The 19,518-nt window shown below is 40.3% G+C and overlaps 1 protein-coding gene and 1 non-coding gene across 2 annotated transcripts; both read right to left on the bottom strand.

The window, feature by feature from the left end:
- Positions 1-23: 23 nt before the first annotated feature.
- Dkc1 (dyskerin pseudouridine synthase 1) lies at positions 24-13,365 on the bottom strand. Its single transcript, XM_028888544.2, has 15 exons — positions 13,211-13,365; positions 12,476-12,543; positions 11,966-12,052; positions 9,957-10,048; positions 9,565-9,749; positions 8,465-8,529; positions 7,791-7,917; positions 7,274-7,404; positions 6,627-6,770; positions 4,514-4,634; positions 3,459-3,577; positions 2,680-2,783; positions 2,190-2,268; positions 1,125-1,262; positions 24-728 (listed from the first exon to the last, which is right to left on the bottom strand). Exons 1-15 carry the CDS (start codon positions 13,224-13,226, stop codon positions 663-665), a joined length of 1,542 nt encoding a protein of 513 aa, XP_028744377.1. The 5' UTR covers positions 13,227-13,365; the 3' UTR covers positions 24-662.
- LOC114706260 lies at positions 7,056-7,187 on the bottom strand. Its single transcript, XR_003736501.1, has one exon. It is a non-coding gene; the product is annotated as a small nucleolar RNA SNORA36 family (small nucleolar RNA).
- Positions 13,366-19,518: the final 6,153 nt, after the last annotated feature.

The raw sequence follows: 19,518 nt of genomic DNA, 5'->3' as shown, positions 1-19,518 counted from the left end.
AGCAATGAACAAATCCATTCTTCAAAAGAAAATAAACATTAGAACAGGAGGGTATAGGAATGCTTTGGCTTCCCCCACAAACACAAGTAGCCAAATGGAATTGGATAAATCCTGTTGTACACAACAACAGAGTGCTTGCCCAAACACTATGAATACTACCAGGCCAGCAAGACCCATATCTGATACCAGAGCAGCCCTCACAAGATACTGGAGATAAGATTTCCCAAGTGAACATGGTTCATTTATATTCTTCTACTCACAGAAGGTTCTATACCATTTTATTTAGCAGATTTAAATTTTACAAACATTAAAAAACAAACAAACTAGGAGAGGACTATCTATGGCATTGTTTAAAATGGCCATTAGTAAACAGCTGCAGACAGTTACTAGGCAGTGCCATGTCTGAAGGTATGCTCCCCCACTCAAGCAAGCAGAGGGGTCAGTGGCAAAAACTGCTTTTCATCTCTCATATCCTTAAAACAGGACAGGACAGGATAGGATGAAATGGCCACACCCTAACCACTGAGGTCACAAGTGTAGGCTAAAGTGTACCAGAACTCTGTACTCTGTTTGGGACCTCTGTTCTACTCCTCAACAAAATGTTTTTCAATAAGGTTTTCATTTCTCCTCCTAGCTGGACATAATGCTTCAAGTGGCTTTTACTATTCAGACATCTTTTCCACCACTTTTACTTTCTTCTTCTTTTTCTTTTTCATGATGTCACTGTCCTAAAGAAAGAGAAAGTAAGTTCAAAATACCCATTGCCAAAACATTTATGACTTCCCAAAAGAAATCTGGTAAATTGCAGTCAAGGATCTGTAAGGACATTTGGGGTCAAACAAATTTTGCCTGTGACCTTCTCAGTGAAGTTCTAGAGATCTACTTTCAAAAGGGCACTGAGCAATCAAGCTATACATCTTCCCCACCCATCAGCAACATAATTCAAACCATGATCCCCTGCTCTAAAATGCTGGGTGTCTCTACTTGTCTGTCCAAGGAGAGTGGACAGGGCAAATCCAGAACACAGGGCAGTACCAAAAGTGGCAATGGTAGAACCCTACTTCTGTACCACAATTCCTGTCAAAGACTCAGCCAGCACAAAGGTACCCATGGTTTACACATACCCCATCTCCAGCCTCGCCCCCACTTTCTAGCACGGTTTTAGGCTTCTTATTCTTCTTATTCTTCTTCTTTTCCTTCTTCATCAACTGGGGAACAACTGGAGAGGTCTCATCACTTTCACTCTCACTTTCCCGCTTCCTCTGAGATTAAAAAAATAATTCATCCAGTTAGAAATGTGAGAAGTTACCAAGAAAGTTTCCAAGTAAACCCAAGAGTAAATTGTGTCTATAAACTTGAATAGTGTCTGATTTATTAAAGATTTGAAAAGACAGTATCTCACTAAATAGTACAGAAGGCCATGGGGCATGATGGGTGTGCCAAAGCAGTTTGGGGTATAGAAGACCTTGAGAAACTGTCTCAGTCAACCAACTCCAAGACCTCCAAGAACCTGCAAGTGTTCCCTTAGGTGCTCAAACAAGCACAAAACACAAATTCCACCCACGTAGCTTATTACTAGTCACCCAAGTTTATAACTGCAGACATACCATTTGGGGCTCTGACAGTGGTCCCCCAAACTTGGGAAGCTAAGTCACCATCATATGCTTCACTCTTTTCCTTTAAACAGTGTCTGAAGATATTTTTGACAATTCTGCTCCCTGCTGAGTTTCCTCTGGGCCTCTGATTGCAGCACACTTATGCTACCTATCATTTGACCCAGGGTAAAGTCAAATGTGTCACATACATTCCATATAAGGTGACTACCACATCAGAGGTAGGAGCCAAGGTCAGTCTTTTTAAGCTCACACTCCCTCTACAACAGACATAACACAAATGCCACTGAACCCAATAAGCATCAAGTATCAAACAATATTTGTGTGTGGACCACAGCATGGATAAAGCCTGCCTTGCTAGCTAAGACATGGGGCTGGACTACTTTGTTAAACATTTGGTGTATCTTAGCATTCTGTCTCCGTGTGTGTGTGTGTGTGTGTGTGTGTGTGTGTGTGTGTGTGTGTGGTTTTGTTTTTCGAGACAGGGTTTCTCTGTGTAGCCCTGGCTGTCTAGGAACTCACTTTGTAGAGGCTAGCCTGACTTGAAGCACATTTCAAACAGGTGATGCCACTCACTTTTATGACTTTTACTGTTTCACCAGCTAACTGAGGGGCTTGTACTGCTTCAGCAACCAGTGCTTTCTTGCCAGAATCACTGAAAGACAAACAAATATGAGGTTAAATTCTTGGAAGAGCTTTCCATGGTGGTCCTATCATGTCATGTCCCCTGTTATTCAATGATACTTGGCAACCCCTAAAGTCTAGGGGTTTAAGAACCCACCAGGTGTTTTTGCAGATTGATTCTCTCCATAGTCCATACCCTGTCTAGCAGGTAGGCTCAGGCCTGTACAGTAGTAGTTACTACCTAGACCAGGCCTAAGAGCCAAGCAAGGAAAAGAAAACTGAGCTGCACTGTTAGGACCTGTGGCCTAGCATTTAGCAGTTGCCCCCAAATAAATAAAACCCTCCATCTCCCCTTGGCTATCCAGTCTCCTGTCCTCACTTATAATCAATGACCAAATGGTAAGTATACATTACCCCAGTCCTAGGAAAACCCTATCCTTACGTATAGTCAATGTAGTCCTGTTTCCAGGTGGCAGGGGTGTTGTCTGTAGGTTTGCCATGCTTGTCCAAAAGGCCTTGCTTGATCATCATCTTTTTCTGACTTGCCTGGAGACATTTCAAACATTAGATTATTATCAATACAGAAGTAGCCATTATTATCACACACCATAGCTTAGACACAGTCTGCACAGACTGTTACAAGGTTTATTTTTATGTATTCTCAGCAGGGCTTCATGCCCCTTACAAAACTGTCTTGAATTCTTCCCTCCTCTTATCATCATCAATATCTAACCTATTCTTCACAAGGTAAAAGTCCTTGCCCAGATCTATGATGGGATTAAAACTTCACTGTAGCCGGCAGTGGTGGCCCATGCCTTTGGTCTCAGCATAGAAGCAGGTGGATATCTATGAGTTCAAGGCCAGTCTGGACTACAGAGCAGGTTCCAGGACAGCCAGGGCTACACAAGAGAAACCTGACTGGAAAAACCAGGAAGAAAAAGAACTTTCACTGTGGATATTCTAGGAACCAAGCTTCATGTTCTTGACAGTCATAGTTCACGACCCAACTGTGATTATTTACGTAAGTAATGCCCAAGTGTTTCCCTCAACTAGACTGAGAATCTCTTAAGTCCAAGATAGGGCATGCCTCTGCTCACCATCAATAATCTACAGCCCCAAATAATAAAAGGCTGTGGCAATGGAGATATACAAAGAGCTGCTTGAGTGGGTATTTAGTAACACAAATATAAACAGCAAGGGCTACCACCTAGTGTCACTGACCTTTGGACCTAAACCCCACTTGCGAGGATAGGTGTCTCTCTCCATAATTACCCTCTTTATCTTGGCTACTATACCATGGTCACAGGTAGATATCACTGCTGTAGTCATCAATGCAATAGCTGCAGGCATTAGAAAGAGAAAAAAAAAGAATGATTTGGTAATAGATGAGTTCTACTGTTTTAAGCCTTCTTAGAACTCATTAAATCCTGAGCTTTTTCTTTGCATTTGCAAGAAGCATTTGAAGTAGTATTAAATTTACCAAATTAAAAACCACTCAACAAAAGCAACTGAAGAAAATGTAACAAGGCATGTATCTCTGGATAGGTACAGGGATGATGTATAATACCACCCTCAGGTCTATAGAGCATTTAGTTTTAAGAATCTCTTTCCTACTGTGTATCAGAATGGACCTCCCACAGGTACCCCATCTGTTCATATAACTAAGACAAGGGATCCCAGTGATATGACTTATTTCTGGTGCAAATTAGGATATTAAACAAATAACCTGGATTTAACTGAGAAGGCCACAGAGCACTGTAAATTTTAAGGATTATCAATCCAATAGAAGCTAAGCCTTTACAAATTAAAAGTCAGTGATGTGCCAGGCGGTGGTGGCACACGCCTTTAATCCCAGCAGTCAGATAGAGGCAGGTGAATCTCTGAGTCGGAAACCAGCCTGGTCTACAGAGCGAGTTCCAGGACAGCCAAGTCTAAAACAGAAACCCGGTCTTGAAAAACCAAAAAAAGTCACTGATACTAACTACAAGTTACCTGACAGCAAACAAGGAGTGAACTAAAATCTCTCCTTTAATCATCACAGAGAGCCATCACTACTTTTACTCTTGGAATTTCACTAGAGCCAAGAGCATATAAACGTACAACAATCCTTAATCTGTACCTGACTAACCTGTCTGTTCATAAATCATTCATACAAACCCTAGGAGACACCATAATTAGGTAAAACTAAGGGACCATGACATGGGACCAGCCTACAATGAGCCTAGATTTGATGGTGCAGAGCCAATTCCAGAAATGAGGGCTACTCCCCTCCTTACCCATGCAGATAGCTTCCCCCTTGGTGGTAATGACCACAATCTCCTGGTTGACCTCAATGCCATCCTCATATCGGAGAACACCAGGAAGCATGATCTTGGCCCCATAGCAGATTGCATTCACCTATGGAGACAGTAACACATAAGGGCCAGATGTTATCCATTATTCCTGTTCTACTTCCATACCAGAACAGAGCAAGAGTACAAGGAGGGAGGTAGCCTGAGAGTGGAAAATAGTTCACTGACTACAATGCAGTATGAAGGAACACAGAACAGTAACAAACACCTATCATGTGCTAGCACTGCTCTAAAATTTTCACAAATGCTACAAAATACTAAAGAAAACTTTAGAGATGATTCAACAAGTCTGATGGCCCATGTTCAAACCTAAAACACACATAAAGATGGAAGGAGGAAACTGACTTCACAAAATTAAGCTCTGAGCTCCAGAGACACTACAGTATGCATATGTTCACACATATACATACATCACAACATATACATAATAAAAATAAGTTAGAATGCTTCACTGGTCTATACAAGTAGGGTATTGGACTCTACTTTTATCACATGACCCATGAATATTGTCATCTAGAATAATAAACCAAAACTTAGGGGCTGGAGAGATGGTTAAGAGCTTGTTCTTATAGGGGACCTGGGTTTCCCAGCACCCATTCGGTGGCTCTCAAACATATGTAACTCCAGTCCAAGAGGGTCCTTGACCTTTGTAGGCCCCAGGTATGCATGTAGTACAGACATACATGCAAACAAAATACTCATACACATAAAACAAAATAAATCCTGTCTTAGGTGCCAGAGAAATGGCTCAGCAGGTAAAGGTACTTGCCCTGAAGCCTGATTACCCAAGTTTGATCCTTGGAATCCATGTGGTGGAAGGAGAGAACCAATTTTCACAAGTTGTCCTCAATCATCCTCCGTGTATATGTATGCACATACATACAAATAAAGCATAATTTAAAAAAAAAACCTGCCTCAAATTTCTATCAGACTGTTCCACAGAACTGCTCTTGAATCTTTGTCAGGACAAAATAGTACATTTACTAGAGATGAAGCAATTAACAAACAACCAAAGCAACTTGCAAACAAAACTACCAGACCTATTAAATCACATCCACATTTCTATATGGAATTTATTATCCCATAAGTACAAATTAAGGCCACTTCTCCAGTTCTGTGACCCCCCAATGCACATGTATTTCACTTCACCTCTTATCATCTTGTCTTTACTCAATTAGATCTCTTGCTGACCGTATTCTAATTTCTCTTTAAATTCACTCAGAAGCCAACAGTCTGACCCCAGCACAAGAAAGATACATTTATACAATTATGTGGTTAAGCTTTCTCAGTTCCTGTTAGTGTCACACCTTAATATATATCTCTTCAATTTTTCCCCTCTATTATGAGCTACAACGTAAGTTTTCAGAAGACTTACAAATATTTTAAGATTTAAATATGCTTAAGTATCTAACCACAAACTGTTACACATACAGAAATTTGTCTTTCAAAAAATCTTATGACTATATATTTAAATTATTAGGACCATTTCTAATTACAAGGTAATAAGTAAATATACAATAAGAGCTGATGATCAGCTTAGTGAAGTCTGGATTATATTGTCTAAAATGATAATATACTTTAACTGAAGAAAGCATTTCATTGAAGTCCCTACAGGGTAAATAACATACCTCTAAACTCTCCAGTCCTAACCTTTACCTACTGAAACAATCTTTTATAGTAACTTAAATAAATCAAGATTATTTTAGGCACAGACAGAGCAACAAATTAAAGGAGGGCAAATTTTTAGATATCATTGATAGTTTAGGACTTGAATAAAGTAGCTTGGGAAAGACTCTTTCAATGTTAAATTTACATTATTGAAATTCTACTTTAAAGTGATATACCTGGTTTTAACTTATTTAACAAATCTAGCCATAACTGTTTCCTATTAGTGGCACAAAAGAGAATCTATACAACTAAAAGGGGGAAGAGTAACCACAAGGAAAATAAAAATACAATAAATATGACTTTATAATGTTAACATTTCATCTTTGGAGCCACATTCTCTGCAAACATGGACTCTTAATCCATAACTTACTGCACTATCTTTCATAACCAGACGTTTATGAGATGTCAACAGCTTTTCCAAAGGGTAAACAACACGCCGCAAGTAACTCTCATCCTTATGGTTATCATACAGCCACTGAGCATCGAGTACATCATGCATTGTCACCATGTGGTCCTGAAAAGCAGTCAGATATTAAATTCTGTGTCTTCATACTGTATATCCATCCATCAGACCCCTAAACTTTTGACAACTGAATGTAACTATACATTGTCTTCTAGTCCAGGCTCATCATGAGACTTCAGAATCTACTTTGGGGTATTTGTACATGTTGCCATCTTAGTTAGATCTAGGTAGGCACTCCAATTTTTGGTACTGCTAGGGATGGAACCCAGGTGGTGTTTGTAAATGCTTGCCAAGTGCTCTTAACACTGAGTCACACCTGCAAGCTCTAAGCAAGCTTGGTGTAGACTAGGAAGTGTATGAATAGAGTAATACTCTCTATTCGGTCATTTCCCTTAGCCAATTTCAATGTCCCAAAGTTTAATTAACAGAACAGGGAAGCTGCCCTGAACTGAACTCAACACTTTGGAATCTTTCATAAGATGTAAAGCAGAGTTCTACCAAGGGCAGAGTCTTAAGAATCAGTTCCAAAACTGTCTAGTCCCATAACTGCATACCTTTTCACTCATGACTCCAGAACGCACCCTCCGAAGTTCCTGCATCTGACCACCAACTCCCAGTAGCAAGCCAAGGTGTACACATAGTGTCCGAATGTAGGTGCCAGCTTCACAGCTCACCCAAAAGATTCCTAAGATAAGACAAACATACACACACACAAACAAGTAGGACCTATTTTCTAGAGCAAACACATGATATTCCCCTTCTCCAACTGAACCATGATTAGAGATACCCTGGACATGGTGGTACCCAACTTTAATCTCAGAGACAAGTGGATCTCTGTGAATTCAAGGACAGTCTGGATTACATACATAGCAAGTTCCAGACGAACCAGAGCTACATAACTGAGAGACCCTATCTAAACCAAGTAAAAAGATTGGAGTTAAGAGACATAGGGAATAGTGTATGACTACACAACTTCCTCATAGTTTCTACTCATAAAAGAATCCTTGAGAATGCATTCCCACCTGTTGTGGGTCTAAAGCAATTCAGCTTGGCTTAGGCCCAATGACCCACCTAATCGTCTTTCAGGATCATATTCTATCATTTTGCTCTCGTAGATAGTCCTCACTCGAAGCTGCCTCTTTACTGCAGCAATAAGTGGGGGTCGCTGAAACAGGGCACCTGTCAGAGTTTCTAGGGCCTAAGAACAAAGCACAAACCAAAAAACATTCATTATGTGGGCTCATTTTTAAATAAGACAAAAGGGCATATTTAGGGAGTTTAAGGACATAATTCAAATATAAAAGTTTTCTTTCAATAACTTAAGAGCTAACGGCCCTTTAGTTCAGTTTCCTCTTCTTCAATCGAGGGATGGCTCAGCGTAGCGTGAATCCTAATTGGTCTTAATAATAAAAGCCCAGATATTGGGGTAATTTCAGGCTTAGGAGTTGGCGAGGTAAGAAGTGACTGTGGCTTGCTCCTTTGTCTCTCTGATCTTTCAGCATTTACCCCAATATCTGGCTCGGTCTTTTATTATTAAGACCAATTAGGATTCACACTATAGCTCAGTGCTAATCAGAACTTCTTCCTGAGGAAAGACATGACCGGTTGTTCTTCACCCAGGAGGCTAGGACAACTCATAAAAGGGTACAAGATCTACTAACCAGGAAAACTTCCCTGTTTCTAGATATTTAGGAGTTCAGACACCCAAATCACCAAAGGCACCCTCCCTACAGTTATAGACTTACCCTAGAAAGCTGAGTACCCCCTTCAATAGCATTGTGCAGCCGAACAATTCCCACATACTCTTTGCCTGAAAAATGACAAAAGAGTAGTCAGGTGTGGCCACTGAGTTTTCTGTTTTATATTGTGTTCTACCATTGCCATTTTACATGGGAGAAGCAGCAGGGAATCCAACATCACGTTTCAATAAAATCTATATTGACAGATGTTTTTTCTTGGGTCAGGCATAGCACATGCCTACAACCTAAACCCAGCAGTTTGGAGGCCAGGATGGAAAGAATCAGGTTTCCAAGGCAGCATGAGGTACACAGCAAAACCTTGTCTCAAAAAAATAAAGGACCGGGTGGTGGTGGCGCACGCCTTTAATCCCAGCACTCGGGAGGCAGAGCCAGGCGGATCGCTGTGAGTTCGCTGTGAGTTCGAGGCCAGCCTGGGCTACCAAGTGAGCTCCAGGAAAGGCGTAAAACTACGCAGAGAAACCCTGTCACGAAAAAAAAAAAAAAAAAAAAGGAAGGTAAAAAGAACATACACACACTTTAATGCCAAATGTGATGGCAGATGGAGTACCTACTGTTTAGTCTGACTGGAAACCACCTTGCACTTTAAGAATAATTTTCTCTAATAAAAACGATGGAAAGACACTTGGAATAGAAGCATGACCAGAAAGTTAAGCAGCAGCAAGCATGCTGGGCAGTGGTGGCGCACGCTTTTAATCCCAGCACTTGGGAGGCAGAGGCTGGCAGATCTTTTGAGTTTGAGGCCAGTCTGGTCTACAGAGAAACCCTGTCTCAAAAAAACAAACAAAAACAAAACAAAAAACAACAAACAATAAAAACCAACGGCAGCAAGCATAGAATTGGACATGCCCCAGCAACAGGAACGGACTAGTTAGTTCAATATACACCTCCCTAGTGTCTGGACTTTTAAAAAAAGAACCACCAGATTTTGACAGAGAATAGAATTATTATATAGAAACCAAATGACACTCCTGCATTATGATTTTATTTTCTAAAGAAAGTTTCCAAGAGCCAAAATGTAGAAGTGAAACATGTACAGAATGTTTTCCAATCACTAAAGATAGCCCCCTACTCTTTCTTCTACACACCTGCACTCTGTTGTGATTTCACCAAACGAGTAGCTCGTTCAATGCACACAATTAAACAACCAGTCACTTTGGGATCTAGTGTGCCACTGTGGCCTGTCTTCTCTACCCGAAGTATTCGTCGGATCCAGGCTACCACCTCATGGGAAGAGGGGTTAGAGGGCTTGTCAAGATTAATGAAACCTGTCCTAGAATAGAAAAAAAAGTAATTGTACCACCTGTTCTTGTGGTCTAAAAACAGTGTGAAGAGTTACAAAGAAAAGCAAATCACATGTATAGACTATATATTCAGGGCAAAGCTGTTCTAAGCTGCCACTACTTCCATGAATAACTAATGTGAAAGCATCAGTTTCAAAATAATTTAAGTTTGGACAGAGCCATTTCACCATGCTTACCTGATATAGTCCCCAATCTCCCTCTTCAAAGGATTTGAACCACAAGGAATAGGTGTATAGTGTGTTGTCCTTACATTTAGCTTATCAAAATTCTAGAAAGCAATAACGTAAGTTTAATAACACATCGATAGAAGTAAAACAAGTCAGTAAGTACCACCACCAACCATGCATGGCAGCCCTTCAAGTCTATAATTGTATAGTTTTGTTCCTATTATAAACACCACTATCAAGCCTTCTTATATACTGGGGAAACTCCCAATACTATTGAGAAAAGGACAAATCTGAGAATTTATAGTTAATGCTCTAAAAAGACCTGTTGAGAGTACTATAAAACACAAAGTAGCTTTGACTTTCTCAGATCACCCAAACTGAAGATGGCTGGCAACATTCCTCAACATGAGCAGTTTGGTTATGCTCTAGATACCTACCACTGCTCTTTATCTGTCTGGTCCTTTTCAGTCTCCTGCCTAAGGCTTAGCCACCAGTTAGGAAGAATTCACCAACTGAAGCCCATCTTGATATATCAGTTTAGTTTCAGTATGCCTACTACAAATAGCAATGCTTGTTTAATTGTCTCTCCCATCTCTGTGTGCTAGCTATTTTTCCAGGGACAACATAAGAAACGCAGATGCCATTCAAATGATAGTGAATTATAATCAAGCAGAAAATCAACTTGGTTAAATGATATAAACAAACCTCACTATTTTACCAATACATACATATGGTTTATTAAAATTCTTGGTCAGGCCAGTGAGATGGCTCAATGGGTAAGGATGTCTGCTGCCAAGCCTGATAACTCAAGTTCAACTTCTGGAACTCACATTGTAGTTGAGAATGGACTTCTGCAAGTTGTTCTTTGACTTTCACATGCATATCATGTGTGGTGTGCTCCCCCTGTGTCACCCATACACTCTAATAAGTGAAATAAAAATTTATATTTAAAGACCTTCTTTGGGGCTGGAGAGATGGCTCATTGATTAGAGCACTAGCTGCTCTTCCAGAACCCAGGTTCAATTCCCAGCACCCACATGGCAGCTCACAACAGTCTGTAACCCAAGTTCCAGTGGGTCTGACATCTTCATACAGACATACATGCAGGCAAAATACCATAAAAAAATCTTTAAAAAAAAAAAAAAAAAAAAAAAAACTCTTTCTTAAGAGACGTCTCAACTTTATAGCTGGTATCCATTTTGTGAAAATTATAAATTTTTTTTTTTTTTGGTTTTTTCGAGACAGGGTTTCTCTGTGTAGCTTTGTGCCTTTCCTGGAACTCACTTGGTAGCCCAGGCTGGCCTCGAACTCACAGAGATCCGCCTGGCTCTGCCTCCCAGTGCTGGGATTAAAGGCGTGCGCCACCACTGCCCGGCTGAAAATTATAAATTTTAGTTCAACCCATTATTCAATGTCACCATTTAAATCCCTAAATAATAATCATAAAATCTATGACATGCAATCAGGAACTGTTAAGCATGCTTCATAGAATACCTGCTGTAACTCCCACGACATCATCCAAAGAGAAAATATCATGAGCAACTAAGATTCAATGAGGTTAGTTAAATGTCTAGCCTAAGGTCACATACAATCTTGATTCAAAGGTGTCTGTCTGGCTTCAAAACTCATGTTCTTAGGCACTGAAACATTCTACAAGACATGATTTCAGATGTGCAATTGTTTAAAAACTGACAGCAATTAACATTTTGGTGATGTACTATATTCCAGAACAACATTGGATGAATTACAAATTTAAATAAATGAGTCCTTCATCTCAGATACATTGAAAGACTGTCTTAATCATTTGGCAGGTTTCTAAATGTAAAATATGCTGGCACTAGGCATTCTTTCTTTTTTTTTTCTTTGAGACAGGGTCTCTCTATGTAAACCAGGCTGGCCTGGCCCACTGGGATTAAAGGCATGCATCACCATGCCCAGCCCAGCAGTAAGCATTCTTTATTAGCTGTTTAATTAGAAATATGAAATTCAAGCATTCATCTGATACACACAGCACATACCTTTAGTAACAAGGGCCACTGAGAAGTGTCCAATTGAGCCACTTTGGATTCTGGTTTGATAAGAAATTCTTCAGCATGTTGTATTTCCTTCAATAGAGCAGAAACAAATTATCTTCTCACCTGACTTTGGGCAATTCTAATACTAGGACAGAAGTGCACCCTTTTAAACAAAGGGGGAAGGAGGGGTGTAAATTTCTGAAAGTGGGTGTCAATAGGACCTCTAAAAGTGAATTGAAAAAGGAGCTCACTAAACTCTAGGGATAGTGAGTTGAGTCCAATATTTTAACAAAACTGTGAGTCTGCTGATGGAATAAGGAAGAAAAATTCAGGGAGAACATTTCACCATTTAGTAAGCCATGCATGATAGAAAACTTCTCTGGGAGTTGTGTTATTTCAGGTTTTGTACCAACATATTGCTTGAGAATATTTTTAAAGCATTTTCCCCCTTTAATGTGTTTGAATTATCTCAATCTCTCTCACTCAAAGCAAAGTAAAACATTTCCTACTCACAGCTACATCTTCTTCTTGTAATGGCTTCCGGTCTTTTTTCTTCTTATGCTTCTTTGGGAAAGTAATTACTACAAGAAACAAACTCAAGATTTGGAGATTTCTTTGAAAACTAAAACCAAAATTTAAAATTAAGTCTAAACAGGACAGACAGAAGAAAATATTAAGACTAGCATTACTGAAGAAAACTTAAGTTTGTGAGGCCAAGCACTAGATGGCTTGGCTAGTAAATTACTCTAGCACGTGTTGGTTTCCCTTCGTGTTCTCCACGTGGCTGTGGCAAGGCCAAATATACTTAGGGAAGCGCTTGTCCACAGGCTGGAAAGTTCCACAAATAACCACTGCACCGTCCGTAAGGGCTTGTGATCTCTTAAATTTTTCTTACAAGTGTGAGTTACACTAGCTCCCGGCTCCTTTACTCCTTCCTTTGCTACCCTCATTTCAGTAATATCCTGTCTAGTGGCAGCAGAAATGCTACCACGTCTCCTTATCACGACACAGTCGCCTCCACGGCTGAGATGCCTATGGAAGGGGACCGGGTGTAGTCTTTTGCGCGAGGCCCGGACCTAATGGAGCCTAGGCACTGGAGGGTTCTCGCACTCGTGCACTCGCCTAGAGCTCGGGCCTAGCGGCGAAGCGGCCAAAGTGAGGGCTGGAAAGTGCAGAACCGCGGATCACAATACAACCTCACTATCACTAGCTCAGGGGTCTCACGGGACGGACACCCGTAACCCTTACCTTCTGCATCCGCCATCTTGCACCGCACCGCGTGGGTCCCGCCCAAGCCGCCAACAGCTAGAAACTGCAGATTCCTACCGTCTGAGGCCCGTCAGGCCGCCGCTAGGACCCGCCCACCGTTGCACCGCCCCTAGCTTGATGGGACAAGCAAAGGGAAGTGGTGAGGAGGATGGGTAGTGAAGGGGGTGGGGAGAAGTCTCAAGGAATGCGCGGGCTGTCTGCTCAATCCCATTGGCTGGCCCACTGAGGTGCGACTGCGCATGCGTTTGAAAACTCCTCCCAACTCTTATGTATCCGTTTTGGAACCTCTAGGAGGCGTCTACAGCGGCAGTCTGGAGCGGGTGGGCATATACTAGTGTTGCGGTTTCAATCTATCTTCTGCTTCAGCACCTACTAGCGCTCTATAAATATTATCTAGTGCTAACTTATACAGACATTTTCTGTTTATTACCATTCCAGTCTCAGTTGAAAAAAAGCGTTGAAGAATAAAGTGAAAGTGAAAGCCGTTTACTTCTTGAAATCCCTATCAAGTTATGACTGTATTGGCCAGTAGGAATTGAGTGCGAGCCCCGTGTGAACTTTTAAAATTGTCTAGCAGCCTCATCAGACTAAAAAGAATGAAAATGATTCTCAATAGTTAATTTTACATAATCCTGCACATCTGAAATGTTATTTTAACATGGAAGCAATATGTAGCAATATGTGATATTTTACTTTTTTTCCTGCATGAAGTTTTTCCAGTGTGTGTCTCACATTTAAACTATACGCCTCAGTTCTAAATCCACAGCCGGGATCTAGTGGCTGCAATATGTAACAGCCAGGAAGTAACAGCTCCAGGATTGAGCCTCGACTTTTGTCTGGTAGATTCTTCTGTCTGTTATTCTGTCTGTTATTTCATGTTAAATCTCTGGAATATCCGCCACCCTATTGCCTATTCAACCTCGGTAAATTCTTTTGACTTTCTGGATACATAACCTAGCTCTAGTGAATTTGATAAATCATTAGTTATCTAATACTTCATTGTAAATGGAATCGTTTGCCAATAGTTTTCCAGTTAGTTGCTGCTGACAACAACAAAAAATTTGTTCCTTTTCTTCTGATCTGCACTGCCAAGATTAGATTTTTTTTTTTTTTTTTTTTACTGTGACTTATTTCGGTGTTTCCTTGCCCAGTAGTTAGTCTTTCTGGAATTTATTTTGGTAATAATGGTGATGATCAGAATTGACTATTTACAGATAAAACCATTTGAACTAAGGATTATTGTTTTATAATGCCCCAGTAGTAAATATACTCATTCTCCATTTGTCCACTGGCTTCATCTTTGTCCTATATCTATGCTAAAATCTTTTAGGAAAGATTTTGCTTTCAGAGAGTTCCAGAATCTGGTGGTTTTTCTTCACCCTTCTCTCACTACTAATAATGTCTCACAAATAAATAATGTCTCTATTTCTCCAGTGGCCTCCTGCAGGCCCACCTTTTTTTACTTTTCCTAAATACATTGTCTTAACACAGAAGCCTGAAAGTGCCATTAAACTCAGGTCCTGTCTGTGCTTAAAATACTTTAAGCGTTGGTGATAAGGTTCAGCAGTGGAGTGCTTGCCCAGAATACCCAAAGCCTTAGGCTTGATTCTCATATTGCTAAATAAATATATAAATAAATAAATAAATAAATAAATAAATAAATAAATAAATAATCCTTTAAGGGTTCTATAGTGAGTTAAAGAATGATCCCTCCAAGCTGAGTGGTGGTGACCCATGTCTTTAATCCCAGCACTGGAGAGGCAGAGGCAGGCAGATCTCTGAGTTTCAGGCCAGCATTGTCTAGCCTGATATATAGAGTGAATTCCAGGATTGCCAGGACCATACAGAGAAACCTTGTCTCGAGAAAAAAAAAAAAAAAGAGTGAAGCTATGTCTACAATCTAACCTCCAGACCACCCTGAATGCGACCTCATTTGAAAAGGGGTATATGCAAATATAATGAAAATAAGGATTTGGAGTTTTTTGTTTTTGTTTGTTTTAAGAAGATAGGGTTGAGACAGGGATGGCCTTGAACTCACACCAAAATGTTCCCTTAGTCTCCCTATTACTGGGATTACAGATGTGTACCACCTTGCCTGGTGAAAATAAGAATCCTGAGATAAGGTCATCCAGTATTAAGTGGGTGGGCCTGAAAACCAATAGCAAGTGTCTTTGTAAGAGGAAAGATACACAGACAGGAGGAAAATCCCATGTGAAAATGAATGCAAACTTGACTGGCACAGCTGTCATCACAGAAGAAAGAAGGCTGAACAGGAGAATGTGAGCTTGAAGCTTGACTAGGGGCACAGTGAGACCTTGTTTCACTCCTTCTCTGCAACAACAATAATAAAACAGGCAAAGATTGAGTACTTTCAGATTTCTAGTCTTCAGTGCTGTGAAAGACTAAATTTCTAGGGTTTAAGTAACTTAATATATACTAGGAAACTCATAAACCGTCTCACTAAGAGCAAAAGCCAGAATCCTTGCAAGGGTTGTGCAAATAGTTCTCTTCTGAGTTCCTGTCTTTCCACTTGGTCTTATTCTCCCCTTCCTGCCATGATGCTGTAACCGGCTTGGCAGGAGTGAAGATACTCTAAACAGACACTTGTTGCCCTTACTTTGGCAGTGAGGCCATTGCAACAATGGACCCAAGAAAGTGGAATTCTTCCGGGAATCTCATGCTGAGAGAAGAGAAAACTTAAAACCTGGGCTAGCCAGAGGTAAAACTTTTCTTCCAGAAAGAGATTTCACACAGTCCTGACAATTTGTCAGACCCCCTTAAAGAATGAAACTAAATTCTACACAGTAATAGGTAACTGATAGGCAGGGATCACACCTTTACTGGGACTGCTTAGATGTACATATCCCCTGGCACCCTGTTTAAACTTAAATCTCACCTCAGGAAACAGAAATGGACTGTAGAAGGAGTCACTGAGTCTCTTTGTCCCTCTTCCCAATGTGGCCATATTGAATAAATATTTTTCTACTTTTCCCTGTTAATTTGGCTGTTTTCGTTGGCTTCTGAAGGATGGGTGGCAAAACTTACCTTGTTGGGACACAGGCTTCGACCCCAACTCTGGCAACAATGTCCTTTGGCTGTTTCAGAGGTACTCCCCCATCTTGGGGCTTTTATACTTCTTCCTTCTGCTGTTTATTAGCTGTCCTTACACAGAATGTTAGCTTTATGAATGCAGGGAGATTTTTATCTATTTAGTTCACTCCTATATACCTAACTCCTAGAAGATTCTCAGGCTTACAAAATAGAACCAAACTGGATTTCCCCACAAAAGATGTTCATAGAAGTATTCACAACAGCCAAAATTTGGAAACAGCTCAAATTTTTATCAGTACATGAATGAAATGAGGTTTATCTATACATTGCAACAGTATTCAGCCATAAAAAGGAATGAAATACAGTGTGTGTGTTGTTGTTGTTTGTTTGTTTGTTTGTTATAGGGTCTTAGTGTGTAGCCCTGAAATAGCCTGGAGCTTGGTTTGTAGATCAGGCTACCCTTGAACTCAGAAATCTGCCTGCCTCTGACTTCAAAGGCATATGCCACCATATTTAGTTCTACTTAGGGTGTTTTTAAATTACAGAAATGTTCTAAAAATGGCATCGTGGTTATGGTTGTGAAAAACTGGGAGTTAGACTCCCTGGTAGGCACACTGATTTAGAGAGGGGCCACGGCTAGGTAATAAAGGTGGTGAATTTCTGAGATGGCCAGCTTCTTCCTCACCTTCCTGAAACAAAGGCTTTGTAGGTTTTTGTCTCCCAGAAGCAGTCTCCTTGCTGATGGACTGACTCAACAAATTCAAGGCCAGATGAGGACATGCCTCATAACAGTTACAGGCCAATCAACCATCCTATATTTCTTCAAACCAACCCTACCTAAATCAGGCAAGGAAAAGTCTTCAGAGGCTTTAAAAAACGTCAGCCCTGGAAAAGAGACTGGACTTTTCCATTTCCTGATCTCCACCCCACTTTACAGAGGGTCTTTTTCTCTGTGTCCTTTGTGCATCTGCTACATATGTATGTTTCCTCATGCCCAATAAACGCCTTTCTTCAATTGCTGTTTCTGTCTGTGGTGCATGAGATTTTTCCACTGCCATCTGTGGTGCTTCAGAATTTTCCTGCCTTTTAATTCTTCAACTGGAAGAGAAAACAAATCCAATCAATAACCCTAGACTTTATGAGTTGCACATGATTTCAAGAATTGCTTATATTTTGATCTATCACTATTCCAAATTATAAAATTCAATGAATTCTGTTGATTCTCTACAAGAAATTAAGGGCAACTTCGAGGATTGGGAGTCAGAAGGTTCCCTAACTCCTATTGAGCCTCCATCTAACTGATGGTAGCTCCTTTCTTGAGTGAGTGAGTGATGGAGCAAGGAAGAGAAAGGTCATTCCCTTCAGGCAGACAATCTCAGCCACAGTTTCCATCTGTAGCAAAAGAGTTAACCCTGCCTTGCCCCAGGATCAATTTAGCGAGCTAGAAGCTGCAGGAGAAAAACTTGTGTTTGAAAACAATAGTAAGAATTCACTGAGTTTTATAAACAAATACCACATTTTATCTTGTGTGTAGTCTAGATTTTATGTTTGAAACAAAGTGTCATTGAGTAGTCAAGGCTGATCTCAAACTTGAAGCAATCCTTCTACCTCAGTTTCTAAGTACTAGCAGTGCATGGCCATGTTCAGTCTTTAACAAATTTTTAAGTTCTGTATTTTATTTATTTTTATAATTTAGTTAGCATACAAAATAATGGGTTTCAAGTTTGAGATCAGCCTTGACTATTCAGTGACACTTTGCTTCAAACATAAAATCTGTACGATAGGCTTCTTCCTCTAAGCATCTCCTCAACTTTAGCATCTATATTACAATAATATGTTAGCTGACTTAAAATTATCTTTTTACTCCTGTTGGTCAAAAACCTTGACATTTCAATTATATAAATGTTCTCTGTGCACAGATATTTTTGTGGTGGTATGTATTCCCCAAAATATTGTGCACCCTAATAAACTTCTCTGGGGTCAGAGACAGAACAGCCACTAGATACAAAGGCTAGAAAATGGTGGCACTCACACCTTTAATCCTGGCATTCCAGAGGTAGAAATCCCTCTGGATCTCTGTGAGTTCAAGGACACATTGGAAACAGCCAGGCATGGTGACACACGCCTTTAATCCCAAAAAGTGAGCCTTTAATCCCAGGGAGTGATGGCAAAAACAGGAAGATATATAAGGCGTGGAGACCAGAAACTAGTGGCATTTGGCTGGTTAAGCTTTTAGCTGGTTAAGCTTCAGGCTTTCCAGCAGCAGTTCAGCTGAGAGCCATTTGGGATGAAGACACAGAAGCATCCAGTCTGAGGAAACAAGACCAGCTGAGGATCCGGCGAGGTGAGATAGCTGTGGCTTGTTCTGTCTCTCTGATCTACCAGCATTGACCCCAATAACTGGCCTTGGGTTTGATTTTATTAATAAGAACTTTTAAGATTCCTGCTACATATTTTTTCTTTTTTGTTTTTGTTTTGTTTTATTTTTTGTTTTGTTTTGTTTTTCAAGACAGAGTTTCTCTGTGTGTATCCCTGTTTGTCCTGGAACTCACTTTACATGGCATGAAAATATAAGGGGGACTATTGAGACAAACCTTCTCTTACCTCAGTTTCAAGTACTAGCAGTGAATGACCATGTTCAGCTTTTAACAAATTTTTAAGTTCTATATTTTATTTACTTTTTATAATTTACTTTTAAAATCTCTGAAGAGTGTTCCTTCCCTAACTTAGGGTTGGTCAGTTTGAAGAAATATAGGATGGCTCATTGGCCCACAACTGTTGTGTAACATAACCTGGTCAGGTCTTGAACTTGTTGAACCAGTCCATCAGCAGGGGGCCTGCTGGTGGGAGACAAAAGCTTACAAGGCATTTGTTTTAAACTGCCAGGCCTTTGTCTCAAGTCAGGAAGGTGAGGAAGAAAATAGGCCATTTTGGAAATTCTGCACCTTTATTGCCTAGCCATGGCTCCTCTCCTTGTCTGTGTGCCAACAAAGGTGTCTAATTCCTAATTTCTCATGATGCTCTCCAGTTGTATTGATTTTTCTGCAAATACCTCAGTTCCATTTCATTATTCCATATGGCTGGGTAAAATTCCATTGAGCATGTGTGTGTGTGTGTGTGTGTGTGTGTGTGTGTGTGTGTGTGTGTATCACTTTTTCTTTATCTATTCATCTGTTGGTGGACATATAGGCTGATTCTATAACTTGACTTTTATGAATATTGCTACAATAAACATG

This window comes from Peromyscus leucopus, chromosome X (assembly GCF_004664715.2).
Source record: "Peromyscus leucopus breed LL Stock chromosome X, UCI_PerLeu_2.1, whole genome shotgun sequence".
In the NCBI taxonomy this organism is placed as follows: Eukaryota; Metazoa; Chordata; class Mammalia; order Rodentia; family Cricetidae; genus Peromyscus; species Peromyscus leucopus.
This window is presented reverse-complemented; position numbering and strand designations above follow the sequence as displayed.